The sequence below is a fragment of the Chelonia mydas genome, chromosome 1 (genome assembly GCF_015237465.2).
Source record: "Chelonia mydas isolate rCheMyd1 chromosome 1, rCheMyd1.pri.v2, whole genome shotgun sequence".
Classification (NCBI taxonomy): Eukaryota; Metazoa; Chordata; order Testudines; family Cheloniidae; genus Chelonia; species Chelonia mydas.
Window position 1 is genome coordinate 14,205,998 of NC_057849.1, and position 24,884 is coordinate 14,230,881.

At 46.2% G+C, this 24,884-nt stretch overlaps 1 protein-coding gene across 6 annotated transcripts in view; it reads left to right on the top strand.

Moving 5' to 3' along the window:
• GDPD5 (glycerophosphodiester phosphodiesterase domain containing 5) overlaps positions 1-24,884 on the top strand; it is a 335,621-nt gene that overhangs the window by 232,384 nt on the left and 78,353 nt on the right. For all 6 annotated transcript variants that reach the window (XM_037882114.2, XM_037882015.2, XM_043527653.1 and 3 more), the window contains 3 exons: positions 1,167-1,270; positions 22,783-22,876; positions 23,608-23,667. In XM_037882114.2, coding sequence (XP_037738042.1) covers positions 1,167-1,270; positions 22,783-22,876; positions 23,608-23,667 — 258 coding nt within the window. The remainder of the gene's footprint in view (positions 1-1,166; positions 1,271-22,782; positions 22,877-23,607; positions 23,668-24,884) is intronic.

Here is a 24,884-nt window from a genome sequence, read left to right on the forward strand (position 1 = left end):
ACTAAATCTGCCTTTCTACCAATTTAATTAGGAGGAGAAGGACCTTGGAGTATTGGTTGATCATAGGATGACTATGAGTTGCCAATGTGATATGGCTGTAAAAAAAGCTAATGCAATCTTGGATGCATCAGGAGAGGTATTTCCAGTAGGGATAAGGAGGTTTTAGTACCGCTATACAAGGCACTGGTGAGACCTCACCTGGAATATTGTGTGCAGTTCTGGTCTCCCTTGTTTAAGAAGGATGAATTCAAACTGGATCAGGTACAGAGAAGGGCTACTAGGATGATCCGAGGAATGGAAAACTTGTCTTATGAAAGGAGACTCAAGGAGCTTGGCTTGTTTAGCCTAACTAAAAGAAGGTTGAGGGGAGATATGATTGCTCTCTATAAATATATCAGAGGGATAAATGCCGGAGAGGGAGAGGAATTATTTAAGCTCAGTACGAATGTGGACACAAGAACAAATGGATATAAACTGGCCACCGGGAAGTTTAAACTTGAAATTAGACGAAGGTTTCTAACCATCAGAGGACTGAAGTTTTGGAATAGCCTTCCAAGGGAAGCAGTGAGGGCAAAAGATCTATCTGGCTTTAAGATTAAACTCGATAAGTTTATGGAGGAGATGGTATGATGGGATAACATGGTTTTGGTAATTAAATATTCATGGTAAATAGGCCCAATGGCCTGTGATGGGATATTAGATGGGGTGGGATCTGAGTTACACAGGAAAGAATTTTCTGTAGTATCTGGCTGGTGAATCTTGCCCATATGCTCAGGGTTTAGCTGATCGCCATATTTGGGGTCGGGAAGGAATTTTCCTCCAGGGCAGATTGGAAGAGGCCCTGGAGTTTTTTCACCTTCCTCTGTAGCATGGGGCATGGGTCACTTGCTGGAGGATTCTCTGCTCCTTGAAGTCTTTAAACCACGATTTGAGGACTTCAATAGCTCAGACATAGGTGAGAGGTTTTTCGCAGGAATGGGTGGGTGAGATTCTGTGGCCTGCGTTGTGCAGGAGGTCAGACTAGATGATCATAATGGTCCCTTCTGACCTAAATATCTATGAAAAAAAACCTATGAGTAGACAAAGCATGAGACTTTATCAGTTCTGAGCGTTGGAATCCTTGCAGTGTAGGTCCCTGCTAATGTTAATTTCCTTTGCCTCCACAGTGGGAGCGACTCTGGTTCTTAATCCTCACCTTCACTTTCTTCCTGACGCTGGTCTGGTTTTATTTCTGGTGGGAAGTTCACAATGACTACAATGAAATCAACTGGTAAGTAGAGCATTTTTGGTGGGGTCAACTCATGCAGATTTGTGTGTTCTTGAGATGAACCAGGTTGTGTGTGTGAGGTTTTTTTGTTTGTTTTATTTAAGGAACTTCTTATAACATTAATGATATGTTTGGGTTCCTTTGGTGGAATCAGTAACTGTAGTAAATGGGTGGTGGAGACTGTATTAAGTGAGAACCGTCTTCTGCCTGTCTACATCAGTGATTCTCAAACTTATTTGATCACACCCCCTTCTTTGTGCCTGTCATAGTTTATGTCCCTCCTCCCCGCCACACGAGTACATATGCCAATTTTTAAAAAATCAACACGCAACCCTCACTGGATATTCAAAGCAATAAGGTCTTGATTCAAACAGAGCCAACGACCCATTGTCATAAGAGCAAAACCAAAACTGTGATGGTGGTCAATGCTTACAATTAAGTGTGCACACCGCCTTGCAGCAAACAGATTCACGTGCAGATGGCAACGACTTTGTATAATGCGATGCAGGCTTCACCAAAATCCATCAAAATGCGCAGCGCCATCTGAGCACTTGATGTGTTGCTAGTTATTTATTGCTGTGGGTAAAATGTGCACAGTAAGGTTTTTTTTCTTCTCACCCTCCCGCACCCCTCTGAATACATTCTCTGCCCCACCCTTGGGGGACCCGCCTCCCAATTTGAGAACCTCTGGTCTACATTGATAAACGTATTGATATATACTTGTATTGATATTGTTTAGCCACTAGACGTGGGCTGTGCAGAGTTCCAGATGGGTATGCTCCATGGTAGACGTGGAGAGAAAGAAGTTGGAACTTAAGTTGTTGAAGCCAGTTTGTGTCTCTAGTTAGTAATTTAAGAAATGTTGTGTAAGAAGGTATTGTGATGTCATATCCTGTTGATCCTTGTCAATTGTTTGCTTCCATAAGACTGTCAGACCCCAGATTGAATGTACATTGTCTATTCTAGTTGTAGTGATGTTTTTTATTCTAGTTTTGGCTTTTGTTTTTTAAATTGATCCTCCCAAACGTGAAAAATTCAAACCGAACAAAAAAAGTTGTGGTACTTTTTTGTCTAGGTTCAAACTCCTCTCCCGACTGTAAAGGCTAAAAGAGGCAACCAAGCAAAAATACTCATTTATACATAAACCATGTATACAAAAAACCAGCTTACTCTGATTCATTTCCATTTTATTACTCCTTGTTGAACACCTTCCCCCGAGGCCCTGCCCCACCCTGTCTCTTCCCCCGAGGTCCTGCCCCACCCATTCACACGCCTTCCCCCTCTTTTCTTCCCATCGCTTGCTGCTGTCCCCCTCCGTGTCCCCATCCTGGGTTGGGAGGGACTTGCCTGTGAAGCCAGGGCTGGGAGCTGCAGGTGCCCAATGCGGGTAGGAGGTGGCCCCAGCTGAGCAGTGGCTGATGCAGGTGATGACCTGGTGCCTCCCCAACCCGCAGTGACCCGACTTTGGGTGTCCGGTCAGGAGATGTGGCCGGACACTGTCAGGTCCCCTTTTCGATCACTTTCCGGTCAAAAACCGGGCACCTGGCCACCCTACATCAAACCTGCTCCAGGGAACTGTTAAGATCCTGTCAGTCAAAAGCCTGAGGTGGGCTTAATTATGGAGCCACGATCAGCGCTTCCACAATACACACCTGTCTGTCACTCCCACTTCCCTATTTATTGTTCTGACATGGTGTTCTGGGTGCTCCGTCGTGGCAGGTACGATCACAGAGGAAGTCAGTTTATGTTAAATATGCACACAATTCTTAAAAAATTATTTAATGGATTTGTTTGCTCGTGCTTATTACCAAAGGTACTGGATCCTGATGATTTCTCTTTGGGAGAAAAGAGATACAGTGATGCGTCCTTTATTAAGAAACGTTTTAAAAATGTATTTTAATATAGATTATAAAAATATGAAATAAGGTATATTACACACAGTAATAAACTATGTTAAAAGAATGAAGCTAATTTACCCCCCACAACCGCTGTGCATATGTATTATGGGACAGTCTTTAACTACATGGTCTCGCAGTATTTTTCCCACAGGACCCCTCCTTCACTCGTTGCACAGGATGGACGGCGCTCAATTAATGAGCGGCTGTGCAATGTTTTGTTTTATCCTCATTGTTAAATGTGTGGCCCAAGGCCTTGTTTACTGCACATTATTCAACCCCTGCTCTGAAGACAGAATTAGAAAATCCCAGGAGGACATTACTGTGGTGCTCATCATTTATAGTATCTGAATGCTTCACAGACAGTCATGAATTTATCTTCACAGCCGCCCCTGTGAAGTGAGGGAGCGTGAGCCTCATTTTGCAGATGGGGAGCTGAGTTACAGTGAGACTAAGGTCAAAAGTCTCCATTAATTTTGAGTGCCCAATCTGAGATACCTAGGGCCTGATTCTTCGGAGTACTTAGCATTATATAGCTCTAACTATGTTCAAGTATGGCTCCCAGGGACTTCAGTGGCAGCTCTGAGTACTCTGTGCTTCTGCACAGCAGACGCCAGGGTCTCAAGTCAGGCACCCGGAAAATGAGCCACTCCCAGGTAGTGACCGCTGGGGAAAGTTAGGCTGCATTGACTTACCCAGCGTCACATGGGAATACTTGGGCAGAGGGACAGGGGTAGGCTCCATTTCCCCAGGAATGCATTCAACTGTCTTAACCATGAAAGCGCCCTCTCTCTTCCGATAGTCCCCACTATCTCAGTCCCAGTTCCAGTTTACCACCCTACTCCCAGCTCCTCATCCTATCACTTCCCCGCCCCTATTGTGATTCTCATCCAATCTCAGTCACCACCTCCCTCCCCCAGCTCCTTTCCTCAGTCTCTTAGCCCCACCAGTCCCAATGCCTTGTCAGCTCTCTCCTCCCCTATTTCTTAGTCCCAGTTTCCTTGTCCATCCAGTCCCACATTCCCTCAAGCTTATCATCTGATCTCAGGTGCTCCTTCCCAACCAACTTTCTCCTATTCTTCTCCCAGTTCCCTCACCAGGTCCCAGTCTCTCCCCCTCATCCATGACTCCTATTCCTGTCTCCCTTCTCCAGTTCCCACTCAGTTTCTTTCCCCTCTTCCAGTCCTCAGTTTCGGTAGGTTCCTTGTCTCACCCTAGTCCTTTCCTGTCTTCCTTGTCCACGTGTTGTCCCCTCTGCATTCAGATCAGATGGCTTCCTTCTCCATGCTGCAGCCAGGGCATCGAGATCGCAGGAGAGAGATGCTCCCTGCTTTTAGTTCTGGTGCCTGGCCATTACGGTGAAAGTTCTTCCGAGCCCCTGTAGCCCTGGGCAGGAGTATGCTCCATTGCTTTGTGGGGATGGCACGTACAGAGTCAGGTCAGCACTAGGTTCTGTGTGGGGATGGAACGTGGTGGTTGAGGCTGGACTCTTCAGAGATTTTACCTGCTAAAATCCAAAAGTCACAACAGAGCATGTGTGAACTGTGATTCTCTTCCCCACCCCCCTCTCCAAAGCCTTTATAACTCTGCCAAATTGTGGTGAATTTTCACAGGGATGGCAGAAGGCAAATCTCTGACACACAGGCCACCCCGCTGCTGAATTTCAAGTCCCTGCTCCACAGCACAGGGGCACTAGAACATTTCAAAGAAATAGATCACCAGAATTTAACTATTGCAGAACATATTCCCCCCAAGCCCTGTTCTCAGAAACAGCAGAGCCTGGGCTAGACAGCTGGTACGCAGACAGTTAAAATTTTGCAAAGTTATAAGCAACTAAAAGAAGGCTTTTTCTTGAAAGTTCAGGGAACCTTACTCAGCCCACTTTGTAATAAAATTGAATTTCTTGCAATATGTCTGGGCAATTTTCTAAAACGCTTTAGAGCAAAGCCCAAGCTACTGTCAACTAAATCACCTCAGCAATCACCTTCCTGTCAAAGACAATGTGCAAATTCTATTCCAAATGCAATTGGTCATTGATCCCATAAATAAGCTGCCTGGTAGGATGCTGAAGTTACTGAATGAGTGTTCAAAAAAACTTAATGATGGGAGCAATTTTCTGCCAGGAATGACTAATACAAGACAGGGCTGTCTCTAAACAAGTTCATGTTTTCAGCAGGGAGATTAACATAGTGCTCCTGAGGATGTGTTTGGGGGTAGTTTGTATCCTGTCAGCTCTTTTGACAGTTTTATTGAGCATGGCCTGTCCGCTCTCATAGACATTTAGAGTGGAACATGTTTATTTGGGATGTCTTGTGTCCTGGAATAACTTGATGTTCCAGGGTGGGGAGAATAACTTAAAGTGCTGAAGAGAAACTCAGTCTCAGATGGCGGTACCATGCTAAGGTGTCTTTACCTGTCACCAACCCCTTTGGGACTTCTGTTGTAATGTCACTCATGGTACTTCATTTTCCTTCTTGTGTTTTTTCCTCTCCATGGTTTCTCTTCGTTGCTTACTTACCACGCTGACACGTGTTGTTTCTTTGTGCTCCACCATCTGTCTGTATCTGCCTGTCTTTTGTCTTAGATTGCAAGCTGTTTGGGGGCAAGGACCATCTATTTCTTCTGCACTTTCACAGTGCCTCACCCTGTGGGGTCCTGGTCTGCAACTAAAGCTCCTGTGTGCTATCACAATATTCGTAACAACAATTATCTGGAGTCCAAATATTCAGCAAATACCTGTGTGTGGCTGATGTTCTAACTTTTTAAATTATTTTTGTTTTACCTGAGGGAAAAGTGCAAGGGTTTAAATTTCCCACAAGACCCCCAATATCTTTTCTTCTGTCATCTCATATCAAATGCACAGTTTTCTCTCTCTGCTTTCTTGTGAGCCTCTATGCCACAGCCGATCACCCTATGAAAAAAGCAGCACTGAGTCTCAGAGCCCAGGTCAACAGACTCTGGCTCAAGGAGCTTGTGCTGTGGGACTAAAAATAGCAGTGTAGACATTTTGGGCTTTGGCAGCAGCCTAGGCTCCGAATTCTGGTGAGTCCAAATCTCTACAATGCCATTTTTTGCTCTGCAGCACAAGCCTGAGTCGGCTGACACGGGTTCTGAGACTTGCTGTCTGCGGGGGCGGGATTTCTGTGTGGATGCACTTAGAGAACTGGCCAGGGCTGCTTTCAGCACTGCTTTTGCTTTTCATAGCAAAGGAATGTAAAGTGAGTACTTCAGACTTCTTTCAAAGCCATCCTGGACATTTCTACAGCTTTTTTTAATCTGATGACCTGTTAAAGACAATGAAGCCACATGAGTAGAGCCCAGGTAACATGTTTGCAACAAAGCCCTAACTGCACACAATTCACTTGGTTTCAGATTCACAATGGAATTTGAAACCAAAGTGGAGCAGGGTTGCCAAGGTGATGAGCAAACCTGGGCTGCTGGGAAGTTTTGCCAGGTCTCTGGAAGAAACCAGGAGAAATCTGAACTCTGTGATCCAAACGCAACCAAACAAAGCTCTGCAAAGGTCAGTTGCCGAGTTTCCTTCGAAGTACCCCAGTGAGGAAGGCAATATTACATCTATAAAGCGGCTGGATAAATTGAAGCATAGGGCTTAAGTGACTTGCCTAAAGTCACGCATTATCTCATTGGCAGAGTTGGGAATAGATCCCTTAAGTCCTGGCTCAAACCTCTAGACCAGTGGTTCCCAAACTGGGGTTCGCAGAACGTTATAGGGGGTTCGCCAGAAAAATTTCACTAATGGCGGCCAGAGGACCCCGGGCATTGGAGACAGCAGGTGGAACCTGGTTGCAAGCCAGACAGCCTGAGCCACAGGGAGAGTGAGGCAGGGCAGTTGGGGCTGGCAGCCTGAGCCCTGCCCCCGTGAGCGGGGGAGCTGGCTGCCTGAACCCCAGTGCTCCACGCGGGGCTGGCAGCCCGAGCCCCAGTGGCCAGCGGGACCTGCAGCCCGAGCTCAGTTGACCAGGGTGGTCAACGGGGTCCAGCAGCAGGAGCTGTGCAGAGTGCGGAGGAAATTTAAACTTAAATCCCTGGAAGTATTCATTTTTAGGAGGGGGTTCACAAGATTTCACAATTTAGTGAAAAGAAAAGGAGGACTTGTGGCACCTTAGAGACTAACCAATTTATTTGAGCATAAGCTTTCGTGAGCTACAGCTCACTTCATCGGATGCAAGGGGTTCGCGGGCTGTTAAAGTTTGGGAACCACTGCTCTAGACAACACTCCTTCCCTAAAAAGAAAAGGAGTACTTGTGGCACCTTAGAGACTAACCAATTTATTTGAGCATAAGCTTTCGTGAGCTACAGCTTGAGCTGTAGCTCACGAAAGCTTATGCTCAAATAAATTGGTTAGTCTCTAAGGTGCCACAAGTACTCCTTTTCTTTTTGCGAATACAGACTAACACGACTGTTACTCTGAAACTCCTTCCCTAGCACGCTATTTTCCCTTCTAGCATTAGTCTGTAGATCCCAGTGAAGGATCCTGACCCCTCTGGATTCACACGGCTGCTGGTGGCTCCAACTCTGTATGGGTGAACATGTCCAGCTGCTTTGCACTGCCTGCAGGACTTCTGGCAGCTGAAGCATACTGGACACCAGCCAACCGGGTATGAGTTATGGCACTCTCTAGTTTGCAATGGTGCCAGCTAGTGCATCATGTCGTTCAATCTCCTAGCTTATTCCACTATAAAATCCAAAAGGAATTATTTTTTTAATGAAGCAAAAGCCCCAGAGGACTGAGAAAGGGGGCCTCATTTGGATCTAGATCACAGATGGAGATAGCTCACGCTAGGCCTGCAGAGAGAGAAGTGAACATCGCGCTTAGGCTGAAGTGTTCAAAAGTGGCTGATGACTTTGGATGCTTGGAGTTCTGGGTATGCAACTTGTGATGCCGAGTGCCCACCGTTCTGTTGACTTAGTTATGGTTGCACCGCTCGTCTCACCAAAAACTGGAGTACCCAAAAATCATGGACCGTGTTTGAAAAATGTGGGCATTGCATGGTCTAGAAGTCTGAATGAGTCTGGGAGCCAGGAACTCCTGAGTCTTACTCCCAGCACTGACACTGCTCCCTCCTGTCACCCGAAGCAAGATACTTTCTCTCTTTGTTTCTGTATTTTCGCAGTAAAATAGAGATATTTCATAGGAGTAGATAAGGGATTAGTAGTAGGGTTAATTTTAAAAAAAACAAAACAGCAAAATGTGCAACTGAGAAAACTGCCAATTTATCCCGGATCCATGTGCTGATATGATAGACATACTTGGTCCCTGTCCTTCGTCTGTCTCTGTATCTGCGTTGTGGGAAGGACTGAGTGTGTGTCTTTGCAGCGCCCAGCCCCATGGAGCCTCAATCCTTTTGGTAGCACCTGAAGACACGAGTAATAGACTGCTGCGTCTGACAGTACAACCTCTGCGCAAATGGAGCCTGAGTGTCATACAGCTGCTAATGCAATCCTAAAACACAGTCCATGGATTCCTTCTCCTTGCAGCTTTGCACTCATCTTGGAGTTAATCTACTAACGGTTTGTATTACTGAGGAGAACAACAAGCAATTCTGTTCATCCAGCCATGAAGAGCATGGGACAAGCAGTTTTTCTGATTGTGCTCTCCTCTGTTTTGCAAATGCGCCGGTTGAATGCTTTTGACAGGAAACCGCAATGACATATTGAAGGCATATGGTGGTCTCACCTCGTAACAGGCATTGGACCCACTCCATTGCTTCCAGTGTCTTCCCAAGTGATTCAGTGCTGGCTCAGGTGGCTTAGCCATCTGCTCCATATGCCAGAATCCCAGCCCGCTATGTTTGCATGTTTGATCCAACAAGGATTGGATGGAGAAGACCTCATGGACAGCTTTGCACATGCTGGAAGATTCTGTGCCATCCCACCTCAGCCTTAATATAGAGCAGGTTGCAACACTGGTAGGAGACTGTGGGCTCTCTGGAAACGGGTGATCCAAAGTGTGCTTTCTATGCTTCATGAGCGGGAGAATTAATGAATTGATGTGTGAAGTACAGCCCGTGGCGATGCAAAATTTGGGCACCCCATTATGAAAGCTCCTGGGAAGGCTGCTTTGGTCACCATATGCCCCATCATATGGGAGGAAGGTGTTGCTTTTTAAAATTTAACGTTAATGGAACCCATGGTCTCAGTGAGAGGGTCGGGAGCCCTGGGTGAGTGGATGGCATTGGGAAGAAATCTCCCATGTATAATAAAAGTAGCTGTGGAAGATGCTAACTGGACTGGAAATAGCAGGACTCTGTATATGCATTAAGCCACTCAAGCATCACAGTTTGATGTTAAAAATGGGCCAGTTGCTTGGTATGTACCAGACCCCAATTAGCCACCTGCTTTGGGATGCATTCAAGTCCTGAGAGCAGTGGTGTACGGAAACAGCACTGTTTTAAAAATAGCCTAAAATTCTATGAAAATAATAGGAAAGAGGATGGTAACTCAGTGTGAAGCTTTAATTACTGTGAGGCTAATCCTGGGGATGGAGGAAACGTCACTTTCCACTGTCTACACACAGGCACACCCTGGCTGTTGCAGCATAGCTGTTTGCGATGTAATAAAATGCACTGGTGATCAAAAAAGTGCCCAGCCAAGTGGCAGTAGGAGAAGCAGGAGCACCTGTGTGGTCCAGGCAGAGACGCTTGCACTGGTAATTGACATGCAGGCAGTATGAGCGAGGATCCTCTTTAAACCTTGCCTCTGTTGAGATCCCAACAAGCCAACAGCTACTGGTGATAGTGAGACAAGTGGTGGTCTGTCACCCCATTCTCTACCTCTGCACCATCTGTTTTTCATTCACCAGTCATCCCGTTGCAATCTAGAGTGTAAATTCTTTAAGGTGTGGGGGCTGTCTTCATAGAGTACAATGAGCCCCCGATCCCTGCTTGGGGCCCTTAACCCCATCAAGGTTATGAAGATTTTTAAAAAAATGATACTGTGATGTGGCCAGCTGGCCATTTGCAGTGCCTGCCATCTCTCTCTCAAAGGCAGTGCCACTGGCCCTCTTCAACCTGTCCCAATTAAAGTGTGAAAAGAAAATAATAGTGTAACTATAATCGTAAACCAATTGTTATACACACATGCACCCTATTGCATTCTGCCTGTCTGAAGCTGCACCTGCAATTTCAAATGGATCGAGTATTCTTCATTTCCTGACCCAGAGTTTTGCAAACGCATTGCCAGGTGCTGCTAATCAGCTGCCACCTCTCACCTGAAAGGCAGCTGCGCTTCACAGGTCAGTGTGATAATCCCTGTGTGTAGTTTGTATAACGTATTAAGGGCCCAGCCCTGCACAGATTTCCCCAGGTGAGCAATCCCACTGAGTTAAACTGGTTATTCATGTGGATAATGTGGTTCACGTAGGCAGATGTTCGCAGGATGGGGCCCTGAACTTGACAAGAGTTATGGAGTCCTTTGGGCTGAAATGTAGTACAGAGACAAACCAAAACCACAGCTTGACATGTATTGTTACAGGCTTTTGTCCTTTATCTAAAAGGCTGGCAGCCCTGAATATGCAATGTCCTTCCCAGCTTTTTTGCTTCATGCCTCAAAAATAAGTAAATGTTTTAAATTTATTGCCTGGAGTGATTCCTTTTGGTGCATATATTCAGCTGACTTTATTTCAAGTCACCACTGCCTAGAGGTTATAGCTACATAGTCAAACCACGGATGGAAAAAGGGAGGGTACATGAGGCTTTGGAACTAGCAGGCTAGATCCTATTCTCCTCTAAGTCTATATAATAAATTCTTAATTCCTGTTTTCATCTAGATTCTGGGGAACATGGATCTGTTTTTTATAACACAGTAATACAGTTTTTAAACTTTAATATTAAACATCAAGTGAAGACTTTCATTAAAATCCAGGGGGAGTTTAAGGGATGTAGATGGCAAAAGCAATAAATGCACGGAATAGTATATATCTGAGCCGTGTGATGCTCAGCAGTTCAGGCGCTCGTGAGTGTCTGTGAACCCTTCCTCCCCACTTCAGTTTGTGTGGCTCAAATTCCCTTATTTTCTGGATCTGGGAATCAGGATAGAAATCTTGAGCTGGGTGCCTGTATTCAAAGAGGAGCACCAAGTGATGTATTCATGGAGGTCTGTGCTGCTATGCCGACAGGCTGTCATGTTTTGTATCCATCAAATCTGCATCAGGGGATGTAGCTTTATTCCTAAATATAATGGGCTGTAGTGATGAAGCCTGGTGTTTGTGAATGTGTGGATCACCAGATCTATGCCGGCTAGGATAGGGCCACTTGCAGATGGAAGTGGGCGTGTGACAGACATGACAATGTTCTGGACAAATATTACTGAATGAAGTTAACTCTTGTTGAATTAAGTTTAATTAGTTGAGTTTGTTGCATTAAAAATCCAAAGGTTTATGTATTGTTGTGGGATTGCATGGAACTTCTTGAGGAGGGAGACGTGATTCATGCAAGTTGTGGGAGGTGTTAGGAACTTGAAAGAACTGGCTGGGACAATACATGTGAAGTGGATTTCCTTGGAGGCCCTTGGGGGGCCTGGAGAGAGAAACCCATTGTCTCCTGGTTACCTGCTCCTGGAAACTCCTAATCAAAGCCACCTAGGCTGTATAAAGGATGGACGACACTTTCCATGAGTGCTCTTGTTCTGAGCAAAGGCTGTTATGAACTTGAAACCACAGGAAAACTCTTGTGTGTGGTTTGAAGCACAGCTCACCTGACAGAGCCCATGTTGGAGTTGGGGTGATCTCTAGTGAGCTTATCAGCATGTGTGTAGGTTCTTTTATTGTTTTGAATGTTTTCTCTGTAATGCTTTGTACCTTACAAATAAATGTTTGCTTAGAAAAAAGTGTGTGGTAACTTACTTTGTTGTTAGTCTCTGAAGAGAAAACAAAGGGCAGGCACTGGCCTGTTGCGGTAGTCTGCCTTGCTGAGGGATCACAGTGTAGGCAGGGAACTGTTCGGCCTGGAAATACCCTGGTTGGAAGGGAGAAAGATGCGGGTCTCTGCCCAGGAGAGGTGATGGCCGGGGGAGCCAGAAGCCTGAGTGTGGGTGTGCTTGCTGTACGACAGAGTGGGAGGTATGGTCACCCTGAATTGTGACGGACATCTCTTGCCGCTGTGGCAGTCTGGGCATCCAGCAGCACTGAGGAGTCCAAAAGGACCCTCAGACTGGGGTCCAACTTAACAATTAGAGGCCAGAAATCTTCACTAGCAGAGGAAGTTATGGAGAAGATGAGTTCTTCCAGCTGCTTCCCTCTTCATGTCAGCATCACCTCGGTCTTGCCTGGGTTCAGCAGCTCTTCTCCTTGCTGCTAGTCTTGGCCAAGGACTGTGAAAGGTGGATGATCGGGGCCTTTTGCCTTTGCAAATGCTGCGTGAACTGTGCGCTGCTGGCACCTCACTCTGCATTGTCTCATGAGCTCTCCATCAGCTTCATGGTATGATGTATTCACTGAATGACATGGACAGAGGCTTGAAACTTTTGGGATTCTGCAGACCAGATCCACACACAATAGGTTGGAAGAGCCATAGGATCCAGGTATCCTGACTCCCGGTTCTCTATTCCAGACCCCACGGCCCATTATATGGTTGGTAGTGCTCCCCACTGTTGTGTTAGAAATTTGGGTGTGAACCTTTTCAATAGGATTCATGCCGTGGATCAGCAGAGCTAGGAGTGCCGTGAAGGCAGCGTGTTTTGATTTTTTGAGTGGACTATGGAGGCAAAATCAACCAAGCGGTGCTCTAGGACTCAAAAGTTCAGGTGGCCATGCCAAAGCAAACTTGTGAGTTGGCATTGCCTCACCTGTCCAGGACTCAACCTCTCCTCCCTGCCGCATGAGAGGATTCAACTGCAATTGTGTTTTAAGTCTAGAAAATAACCCACTGCAGAGCCCAACGGATGTCTTTCTACTTTGCTTCCAAAAACATGGAACCTCACCGCAGAGGGGAACTAAGCACAGGGCAAGATTTAAAATTATATTTAGGATCAGAATTAGGTTTACAAAAGCTGGGAGAGGGGCTTTCCGGGTCAGGCTTTATTTGCACCAGTGTATCTAAGTGCTACAGGGATCTGCCCCTGCCTTCACTGAAGTCATTCAGGAAAATTCCCATGTAGTCCCCTGGGGACAGGACTGGGCTCAAGATCCTGCATTACACTTGGACACAAGGTGTGAGGAAGAAGGAGGATCCAACTGCCAACGTCTTGTCTTTTGTGAATTTACAGAAGATGGTTTGATATGAGTCCGTGGGAGTTAAATGTATTTTGGGGCTATTTTTTTTCTCTTTCCGGTCCTTTTGTCTGCAGGCTGAGCATTGTTTGAAGACTGTTCTTGTTAAAGTCTCAGTAACTCTAATGCTACAGATGAATATAACAAGGTTCCCAAGTCATCTTAAGAAGCCCTTGCACATGAGAAGAGTGAAGTGCAGTTTGGGGGCAGCAGTCCCAGGAACTCCAGGGGTTTCTTTAGTATTTGTTGTGCAAATTCCTGAAGAGTCAATGTCTGTTTTCTAACCATGTCAGTGTACGTGTCACTGCCCTTTTTTCCCTTTTGCTCCTTTCCTCTCTATTGGTTGCTGCAGAGGGCAGGTGCTCTGGTTGATTCTATAGAACTGATGCTTTTGGCAGGCGAGTCAGATTAGGGGATGGCAAAGAGCCACATGGGGGAAAGTGCACACATGCTCAAGTCATCTTACTGGCAGTGCTTCGTGATCTAAAGCATTTCCAAGAGCTAGCACAGGAAATCAAACACATACATCTGTATGGGGTCTCCACTGGAGGGAACATGTGGCTTCAGCTGTTGTATAACTTTGTATAACTTTCGTCAGCAGGGGATACTCTCTTTTTGGCAAGACAGAGAGCTGGAGTCCAAGTTCATCTTGTTTCATTGGTTCACTGATCCTTACATGAAAACTGGCAATATGGTAGGCTCTTTAATTACCGCTTAGGTCTGGGAGAGTTTTATTGGGAAGTGGCTCTCCATTTAAATACAAATTTGACATTTGAAGTCCAGTGAGAAGGGGGTAGTATCACTTAGAGCGCTGATTGTGGTCTACTTGGTTCAAGCTATTATCGTTAACTCTTTCACCATCAGCATCTCTACCCTGCCAATAGAGATGGGTGGGAAGCAGGCACGGAAGAAGACTGAACCAATCTCCCTGCACTGGAGAGAAGGGAATCAAAAGCTGAGAAGGAGATAGTGAAAAGGGATGTGGGGAACATGGGGAAAGGGTGCACAAGAAAGGCTGAAGTAAAGAGACACCAAAATACATGTAGAAGGAGAAGTGAGAAGCTGAAGCAAGGGAAGGATTTAGGAAAGACAAAAACAGCTGGGAGAATGAGTGAATTTTTTCATTGAATGTCAATTTAGTGGATGATCATTTTAGCAGGTGGGGTGGGTTAGGATGTGGAAATAGCCCCCTGGGTGTGGGGTGGGGAGCAACTGAGAGTTGCTGCAGGGAGGAAAGGGAAGGTGGGCAGGCAGGGAATGGGGAGTGAAACAGAGATGAGATGGGGCAGAAAGAGAAACAAAGGGCAGACAGGGTGGTCGTGAAGGCCCAGTGCTTGGACAATTTCAGCTCCTGGTTGAAGAACAGCTGGCTGAAGCGGAACCCAAGCAAAATGGGGGTGACGCTGGTGGGTAGAGGAAAGCACCTAGAAGAGATTGTGGCCATGGTACAGCCTCTGTGGAGGAAGGTACACACCCACAACTGGCCGGTACAGTTCGTAGTGATTACTCACTGATTCTACCTTCTTCGTTTGGCCAGGAGGCTCCACCCTATCCTGGCAGACAGTGACCTGGCTTAATTACTCACATCTCCGTCACTGCTCATGTGGATTACAGCAGTGCAGTAATCCTAGGTGTGAAACCATCAGTGCTTGGGGAAACTCCAGCGAGAACAGAACCCTGCAACGCGTCTCCTCTGCAACACAGGCTGCTGCAAGCACCTCCAACTTATCCTTTGCTCGCTATACTGGCTTCTCATAGAATAGTGAGTCATTTTCAAGGGTCTCAGTCCTCCTTTTCAAGGCATACAGTGGCCTGGGTCCAGCATATCTACAAGAGCCTAAAGCTCTGGGATGAAGAATGTGGTCCACAACTCTGCTGCTCTGGCTCAATGGAACTTTCTACCCCCAGGGTAAAGATCATGTGTTCAGGGGGCAGAGCTTTCATAGGGGCTGTTCCCAGACTGTGGAACAAACTCCACAGGGCCTAAGGACCATCATAAACCACCACCTTCCACTCCTGGTGCAGGACCACCTCTGACCTGCCTTTGCCAATGGACACATACAGCAGAGTGTACAGCTTAAAAAAAGAAATGAAATTAGAAAAAAATGACAACCCCTCCCACCAAAATAAAACACTCCATTGCATGTACAAGTCTCCCCCTGGAGAGACAATGAACGATATGTGATAGGTGTCAGTCATGTCTCTTAACGCCCTGCTGGCAGGCGCTCGGACACAGTGGGGATGTGGGCGGCATAGGATATTGTGGAGATGAGTGTATCTGCCCACTGTACAATGGTGAATGCAACAATGCTGAACAAATAACTCTTTGCTACACACAAGCTGTGATGTCCTTGATCTTTGTACAAGTCTCCCATTGACATCAGTGGGAGATTGTGGTTTGTGACGCAGCTAATACACAACGTTTAAAAGTGGAATTCAGTTCTTTGCACGGAAAGAGTTTGACACCTCATCTCTCCTGCTCTGAATAGACAGGCGCATTGAAGACTGAACGAGAGGGAGAAGGTGGGAGGTGTGGGGGCAAAGGTTACAGATACAATATGATGAGTATTACCTTGTTTTGAAGGGGGGTTTTCTGTATTTTTCTTATTTTTAAGGGACATGTTTTTTTTGCTTGTTCAATGCCCAGCTCTGTCGTGCACCCTCTGTGGGCTGTTTGACCTACTTGCAATGAGTTGCTGGCCTCGTTCCAGCTTCTAGTGGCCAGTTTTCCACATCTCCAAAAATCACCTTCTCGATTAAGCCTCTTTCTTCTCAAGCTCAGCAGAGATTGGACAAAGGACTGAGTGGGTCACAGGGATTGAGCTCCTTTTTCTTTCCTCTACCTGGGCCCGCCACGTCAGGGTTCTGGCACACCCACGGTGTGGGGGAAGCCTGCATGTCCGCTTCCTGTGCCAGAAGGGGTTCTGCCCATAAATAGAGCTTTCAGCCTCCTGGGCTCTCAGTCAGGCGCCTTATACAACACTAAATCTCCCACACGCAATCTGGTCTGATCGCTTCTTATCCATAACAGTATTATCCTTTCTAGTGAAAAGACTTTAGTTAAGGACTAAGATGCACAGAAATTATCACTTGCCCAAGGTCACACAGCAAAGCAGTAGCCAAGCCAGGACTAGAACTCAGGAATCCTGCTTCAATCCCTTCTCTAATCACCAGAACATACCAGCTCCCCAACTCTCTTGAAGTCCTCTAAGCAAACGTGCACCTAACCTGATAGACATGCTTGCCTTACACCAGGGGTGGCCAGCCTGGGGCTCCGGAGCCACATGCGGCTCTTCAGAAGTTAATATGCGTCTCCTTGCCCAGGCACCGACTCCGGGGCTGGAGCTACAGGCGCCAACTTTCCAATGTGCCGGGGGGTGCTCACGGCTCAACCCCTGGCTCTGCCCCAGGCCCTGCCCCCACTCCACCCCTTCCCACCCCCTCCTCTGAGCCTGCAGGGCCTTCACTCCTCTCCCCCACCCCCAACCTCCTGCACACCACAAAACAGCTGATTGGGAGGTGCGGGGAGCGAGGGGAGGCACTGATTGGCGGGGCTGCCAGTGGGCTGGAGGCCCTGGGAGCAGGGGTGGGGAGAGCAGATGGAGGGGCTGCTGACATATTACTGTGGCTCTTTGGTAATGTACATTGTGTTGTAGTAGCCAGGCAAGGAACGAACAGATTTCAACAGGACTTTATTTTTTAAAGTGGAAACCTCTTTTCCAAGCTGCTGTTGCACCCTTAGTAGCTCTCCCTCAGCCTCTTCAACTCCTCTCCCCTCCTTCCTGTTTCCTGTCCTTTCAGACTCCCAACAGCCAGTGCTCCCAATTCTAATAATTACAAGCAACATGCAAACACCGCATTCCCTCTTCTCTTAAGAAACTCTCCCAATTACAATAAACATTGTTGTTCTAACCACAGGAACAAATAGGAAACAAGGCACTATACTGTTGACAGAAATATTATACTAAAAACTCTATAGATAGTCTCTAGTCCAGACAGGTGGTTGTCTGGGTCTGACAGACCGTCTCTCAAGCCCTGGTTCCAGTGCAATGTCTTGTTGTGTTGATACTACAGTGAAGTCATCCAATGCAGACTGGGTGTTGGCATAATCTCCTCTTGGTGCATAGGCAGGTGCAAGATAAGAGGCATTCCATACCCACCCATCAGAAAGTCGATAGCTGTAAGGTCCCTTCTTCTCTATGATTTTAAGAGGAGCTGTGAATTTATGGTCCCCTTTGAGTAATATTCCATTTATGGTCCCCTTTGCGTAAATTTTCGTATTCTAATGAAGGAACCACACTCAAACTTTGATTCCTTAGCACCCCGCCACTTGTCTGTGAAAGCCTTAGACTTTGGTTGGTTCTGTTCAACTGTTTTTCTCACATCATCCTTGGTTGGGGCCTCAGGTCGTGCCTTTAACAATCCAGCAGTGTTCAGTTTAGTATTCATCTGTTTCCCATGCAGTAACTCTGCGGGTGATCTTTGCATTGTGGCACGTCATGTAGCTCGGTATGCTTGCAAGAAATCAGTAGTGAAGGTTATCCACAGTCGCCCTTCCAGTTTAGCAGTTTGCAAACTTTCTTTCAAACTTCTGTTAAACCAGTGGTTCTGAACCGTGGTCCACCGTTTGTTCAGGGAAAGCCCCTGGCACACCAGGCTGGTTTGTTTACCTTCAGCGTCCACAGGTTCAGCCGATCGCGGCTCCCACTGGCCACGGTTCACCATCCCAGGCCAATGGGGGTTGCGGGAAGCGGCGCGGGCCGAGGGATGTGCTGGCCGCCGCTTCCAGCAGTTCCCATTGGCCTGGAGCGGAACCACAGCCAGTGGGAGCTGCAATCAGCCGAACCTGTGGATGCGGCAGGTAAACAAACCAGCCCAGAGCACCAGGGACTTTCCGTGAACAAACGGTGGACCACAGTTGAGAACCACTGTGCTAAACCGTTCGATTTCCCCATTGGTTTGAGGGTAGTATACGGATGACCTTCTGTGTAAAATGTTCCTCTCTGCTAGAAAAGTTTCAAACTCCAGGGAAGTAAATTGACTACCATTATCTGAAACCAGTTCTTTGGGGTTACCTTCCCTGCTAAAAACTGAAGAGAGGAACTTAATTACTGTAGCAGACGAGATTTGCGATGTAAACGCTACCTCAGGCCATTTACTGAAATAGTCTATTAAGGTGATGGCATAATGACAGTCAATTGGAGCAGTATCAAAGGGTCCTACAATGTCAATCGCCACTTTTTCCCATGTAGATTCAGAAAGAGGAACAGGCTGTAATGGAGGGGTACATGTCACTGCTGTCTTATCATGCATTTGACAAGTGACACAGGATTTTATGAGTGCTTCAGTTTGAGAGTCCATCCCTGGCCACCAATACAGATCCTGTAGTCGTTGTTTCGTTCTGACAATTCCTTTTTGAGTATCGTGTGCCAGGTGTATGGGTTTTGACTGTAATTCTTCTGGCACAAGTAGCCGGTGTGTACCTCGTAGCACACAGCCATCGAGCAAAGAAAGTTCATACCAAACTCTAAAATGAGGCAGCAAAACCGGGTCAAGGTTTTTAGGGTTACTGGGCCATCTCTTTGTCAGAAATTCCTATAGTTTTTGTTGAATTGGACACGCTGAACAAGCAGCTTGAAATTGTTCTCTTGTAACTGCAGTAAGAGTGCTTGTAATAAGCGCAACTATTACATCCTCATCCTCCGGTGGAACATCTGGTGAAGGCAAAGGCAGGCGAGAAAGGCAATCAGCAACCACATTTTCATTTCCAGGCTTATATTCCAGTTCATAATTGAAAGAGAGTAGTCTTGCAGACCGTCTAGCAATACGATATCCTCCTCTTCCCAGTCCTTTCGTGGTGAGCAACGTCATCAAACGGCTGTGGTCTGTGCGCAGCTTGAACGTGCAGCCCCACAGGTAAGTTCTCCATTTTTCAGTAGCCCAGACACAAGCAAGTGCTGCTTTTACGACTGCAGAATATTTTCTCTCAGTATTACTTAGTGTCCTTGCAGCAAATGCAACAGTCCTCTCTGTGTTGTCCTCATGAAGTTGTGTGAGGACAGCCCCAAGGCCATAATCAGACGCATCGGTAGTTACAATTGTGGGCAAAGCAGGACTGAATAGTGCAAGTACTGGACTATGTACAATCAAGTCTTTTGCCCTTTCGAAACTAGCTTGTGCATCCATTGTCCACACTCAGGTTGAACTTCCCCATAGTAATTCTCGTAACGGTTCAATGACAGAAGCATAATTGGGAATGAATTTTGCATACCAGGAGGAAAGACCCAAGAAGGAACGTAAGATTTGCAAATCTGTTGGAGGAGGAGCATTTGAAATTGCCAGGATATGAGTCGTATCAGGTTTTAGTCCAGCCTGTGAAATTGTATGCCCCAGAAAGGAGAGTTCAGTTTGTCTAAATTTGCATTTGGACCTATTGAGCTTGAGGCCTGCTTTGCTGATGCAGTTTAGTACAGACTGCAGGTTATTGTCATGCTCCTCTGAAGTATTTCCAAACACGATGATAATATCCAAATAGCACTGAACTCCATGTTGATTCTTCAAAATCAATGACATCATTTTTTGGAAGGCACGTGAGGCTGATGCGAGACAGTATGGAACACGTTTAAAACGGAATAGTCCCTCGTGTAATAAATGCTGTGAGGTCTCTGCTATCTTCATGCATCATAACCTGGTGGTATGTGTTCTGCAAATCAAGAGCAGAAAACATCTTTGCTCCACAGAGTTCTGCAAATACTTCTTCTATGTGAGGAAGAGGATGGCTGTCAATCACAATAGCTTTATTTGGCTCACTTAAGTCCACACAAAGGCGAATGCCTCCACCCTTCTTCTGCATCACTACTATAAGTGAAACCCATTCTGAGGAGTTAATCTCTTCAATAATGTCCTCTTGAACAAGTTTTCTAAGTTCCTCTGAAACAGCTTCCCTGACTGAAAGTGGTAAGCGCCGTAACTTCTGTCGTACAGGCATCACATTATTCCGTATTTTAACTTTATGCAGAAACCCATAAGCACAGACGAGTTTCTCCTCAACCTGGTGTTGGGTCCCAGCTGAAACTGGTGTGTGTACCGCAAGAATGCTTTGCTGAGGAAGATCAATTTATCCATTAACTATGCTGAGATTTAAAGCAGCCAATAAATCTCTGCCAAGGATAGGAGTGCCTTTGTGGACAATATAGAACTCTGCAGTTACACAGCAATCACCAAAAGTAACTATTGCTGGCAGGCAGCCACGTACTGGAATATGGTTTTTCAAATAGCACACCAAGTGAAGGTTGGGTTCAGTAAGAGGCACATCTTTAAAGTAATGCAAATAGATGGAATCAAGTAGTAGAGATACTGCTGAGCCAGTGTCCAACATTAGCTGAATAGAGTGTGATTTGCCTGAGGGTATGGCAGAAACGTTTTCCGTGCACTTTATTTGTTCTGGAATAGGTGCAGTAGTGATTTTGTCCACGCTCAGCACAGTAACATCTGGTATTGTAACTGCATGCACCTGTTGATTGAACTGTCTGCTGCGACATACTTTAGCAAAATGCCCGATCTTTTTGCAATGATTGCACTGAGCTACTTTTGCTGGACATCCTGTGAAGCTTGCAAGGTGTTGTGGGGATCCACAGCGAAAGCATGCTTTTACTGGATTTTGAATTTGCCGATTTGGTGGTTTTTCATTAGCTTTCCTCTTGTAATTGTTTGTCTGCAGCGATAGTGAACTTTTCTGCAAAGGAGTCACAGCCTGGACTGTGCCTCCTGTATCCATGCTCATTATTTTGGCTTCAGCTGTCGCTGACTCAATCTGGGTAGCAATGGTTATTGCTTTTTCTAGTGTACGTTGTGGTTCTAGAAGTACACGAAGCACGAAGCATGGTTTTTTCTCAATGAGCTGGTCTCTAATCATCTCATCTGCCATATTCCCAAAGTCACAAGTTGCAGTCAGACTCCTCAGGGAAGCAATATACTGCATCATAGTCTCCCCTGGTTTCTGCTCATGCTGGCAAAATCTGTAGCAATTAGCTACTATGTTCACTTTTGGTACAAAGAAGTTCTTTAATGCAGCGAGTGCAGTCTCATAGTTATCGTCTGCAAGGGGAAAAGTGTAAAATATACGCTGCCCTTCTGCTCCAAGGCAGTGGATTAGCAGAGCAGGCTTTCTTACTTCAGAAATCTCTGTAGCACTGATTGCAAGCAGGTAAGTCTCAAACATATGGATCCAGGCAGTAAAAGCAATTGGAGGCTCACTTGGGCTTTATAGAAAGGGTGCAGGTGTGTTCAAAGGCAGAAGATCCATCCTCGTTGCCAAAATGTTGTAGTAGCCAGGCAAGGTACTAACAAACTTCAACAGGACTTTATTTTTTAAAGTGGAAACCTCTTTTCCAAGCTGCTGCTGCACCCTCAGTAGCTCTCCCTCAGCCTCTTCAACTCCTCTCCCCTCCTTCCTGTTTCCTGTCCTTTCAGACTCCCATCAGCCAGTGCTCCTAATTCTAATAATTACAAGCAACATCTAAACACCACACATTGATAAATTCTGGCTCCTACTCAGGCTCAGGTTGGTCACCCCTGCCTTACACCGTCATACACCCTGTGTCTACACAGCAATTAAACACCTGCAGCTGGCCCAGGTCAGTTGACTTGGGCTGAGGGGCTGTAAAATGGCTGTCTAGACATTCGGGATCAGGCTGGGTCCCCCCTCGCAGGGTCCTGAGCCCTAATATCTGCACCCCAATTTCACAGCCCAAGCACCACTAGCCCAAGTCAGAGGAGCCAGGCCAGCCATGGGTGTTTAATTGGTGTGTAGACATACCCTAAAAGGCTGGTTTTTGGAAGAATTGGTTGACGCCTTCCAGTTTCTGTGGTCTGGCTCTGAAATGTAGATCAGATGCAATTTCTATCACCACCACCTTCCCCTCTGCTAGGAACTCAGGACTTGAATAGAGCACCATTGTGGATAGCTTAACTCTTATTTTCCTCCCTGTCTTTCGCTTCTGATTTTACCTATATATTGTTGTTGGATTGGTGAAATGGCTGGTCTGTGAATGCCAGGTACTGGTTTGAAGCTGCGTTCCAGCTGGAATATTTTTCTGTCTCTTTGGTGGTTTATATGGAATTATTTTTTTAAACCCAAACCCCAGTGTATTTTCCCCCATAGCACAGTATCAGCATTTAATGTGATTGTGTAACTCCTGGTTTCCCAAGAAGGATCAGTACCCAAATATTGGGGGTTGTTGTTTTTTTTTAATGACTTGTTTGTTTCATCTCCCATCTCTGATCTGCTTGGTGGGAAGGGAAAGGCCCTCTCTCTAATCCTTGTTTAATCAAGCAGAGTTGCTGAGCTTTTGGCTCACTCCCTAATCTTTGTTTTCATACTTATCTTCCAGGTATTTATATAACCGAATGGGATATTGGAGTGACTGGTCCATTCCAATACTTGTAACAGCTGCTGCTGGCTTTCTGTATATCACAGCGTTATTGGTATGTAAGATAAAATCCCTCTATGAAAGCTTGTGTAGAAAACCGGAGAGTGAATGTCTGTGCAAAGGGGTTTATGAAATCTTACTGTCGGGAATGGCTTAGTTCTGTACAGTGTGTTTCTCATGTGCTCTCACCCTTAAACAGCCCGGAGTAAATGCAAAAATTTCAGCTTGGGATGACAACTGTGCAGTTCCACCGTCAGTCCTGCTGGCTGTGTTGCTCGCCGAAATTGCAGCGCATGTGTTCGCGCTGCAGCTGGCCTCCTGAGAAATAGATCTCTCCGGTGTCTCATATTCATGATGGTTTCAGTCCTGTCTGCTCTTGCAGCACCAGGCTTTGGTCCCTCGGTCCTGGGCAAAATCTGCTTCGCTGCGTCCTGGGCTGCCAGGGCCAGTATTTTCAAGCTGATGCTTCAGCGGGCAGCAAATTCTTGCCTGACGCAGTGTAGAGAGTGCCTTGTGCCAGCTCTATGGCCCTGGGCAGTAACACAATAGTAGTTTCCCTCTCAAGGGGGATAAAAGTCCATTTATTAGATTATTTCTGTGGAGAGCACTCTTCTGTACAATTGCCACGGTCTTAAACCTTCCTGCCAACCCCATCCTATAACTGCTTTTCTTCCGTGCCATTAAGCAATCTCTTATTGAAGGTGCATTTTCTCCACATGCTGAATGAACATGTATAGCTTGTCCGTTCGGATCTCTGACTGGCTTCTCTTTTGATTGTCCTTTCAGATTTTAGCACTATGTCACATAGCTGTGGGACAGCAAATGAACCTACACTGGCTCCACAAGGTAAATTGCTCCTTCTCACCAAGGATCTGAGTAAACCAAAGAAGACTGAAGGAATGTACGGAGGCCCCAAAACGTATTGCTCATGCAGGGGTGTCAGAACTACTCGGCTGGCTGCAACACTTGACTTTAAATCTTGGCGGGGGGAGGGGGAGGGGGAGACGTATCCCAGCCTGTTACATAGGAAGTAGAACCAAAACCTTCCCTTCTCTCAGCTATTAAAGATCCCATTGCCCCAGTCTGGATAATTTGGTTTTTGCCTGCCACAAATTCCCCAGGCATTTCCTGCCACAAATTGTATGTGCTCTGGGAAACAGTCGCCACATTTCATCCACTGGTGTCGGTTTTTCAGTGGGCCGAAGAGATTCTTGTATATTTTGCTAGATAAAGGGTGTTATATAACTATTAGCTTTTTACCTGGGTTCCTGTGGCTGATGGCAAATGCAGAGTCATGTGAAATTATGCTGAACCTTCAGGATTTTTGAATTTCTGGTTGGAGAGCCAAGTTCAAAGAGGTTTAATGGTGGCAGGTTGGAGTCTCTTCTGCAGCAGGTATTATCTGAGCACTGCAAGAAAACATAAGTTAGGATGGCGAATGGCAAAATTAAGCACCAGACAGTTACTCCCTTTACTTCTGAAGCACACTAATATTTAGGTCTAGCTTATTATCTTATGCAGAAAAAGTCTGCAGGAGGCAAGACAGTTCCTGAAGTTTGCTTTGCAGAGTTCCCACTTGATTATTCTGTTAGGGAGGGCTGGAGTTTCTCCTACCTGAGGAATGAACAAGAGGTTCAGCCCTGACAACCTAGAGATCTGAGATCTGCACGGCCCATGGATGTCCACACAAGCCCCCATGCCTCCGTACTGCCCTTCTCGACTCCCGCAGACCCTTGTCTCCACAGCTCCTTGAAAGCTTTCCCTGGCAGTATCTATCCCAAAGCATTGCCTGAAGGAGACAAAGGGGCCATCTTGTTATGTGAGAGTCACAAATATAACTCCCCTTTGGCAAGTAAATGGAGGAACTGCACAGAGAATAAGTGACTTACCCATAGTCCTACAGTAAGTCAGTGGAGCAGCTGGCAATATGGCTCTGCAGCACTTCCTGTTTTCAAAGCATTGCACAAGGAATCCTGACTGCTAGCTCCCTGCTCTAACCACTAGACTTCTTTACTAAGACAAAGCTTCCATGGGGTGGGGGTGGGGTTGGGACCTGAACTCTG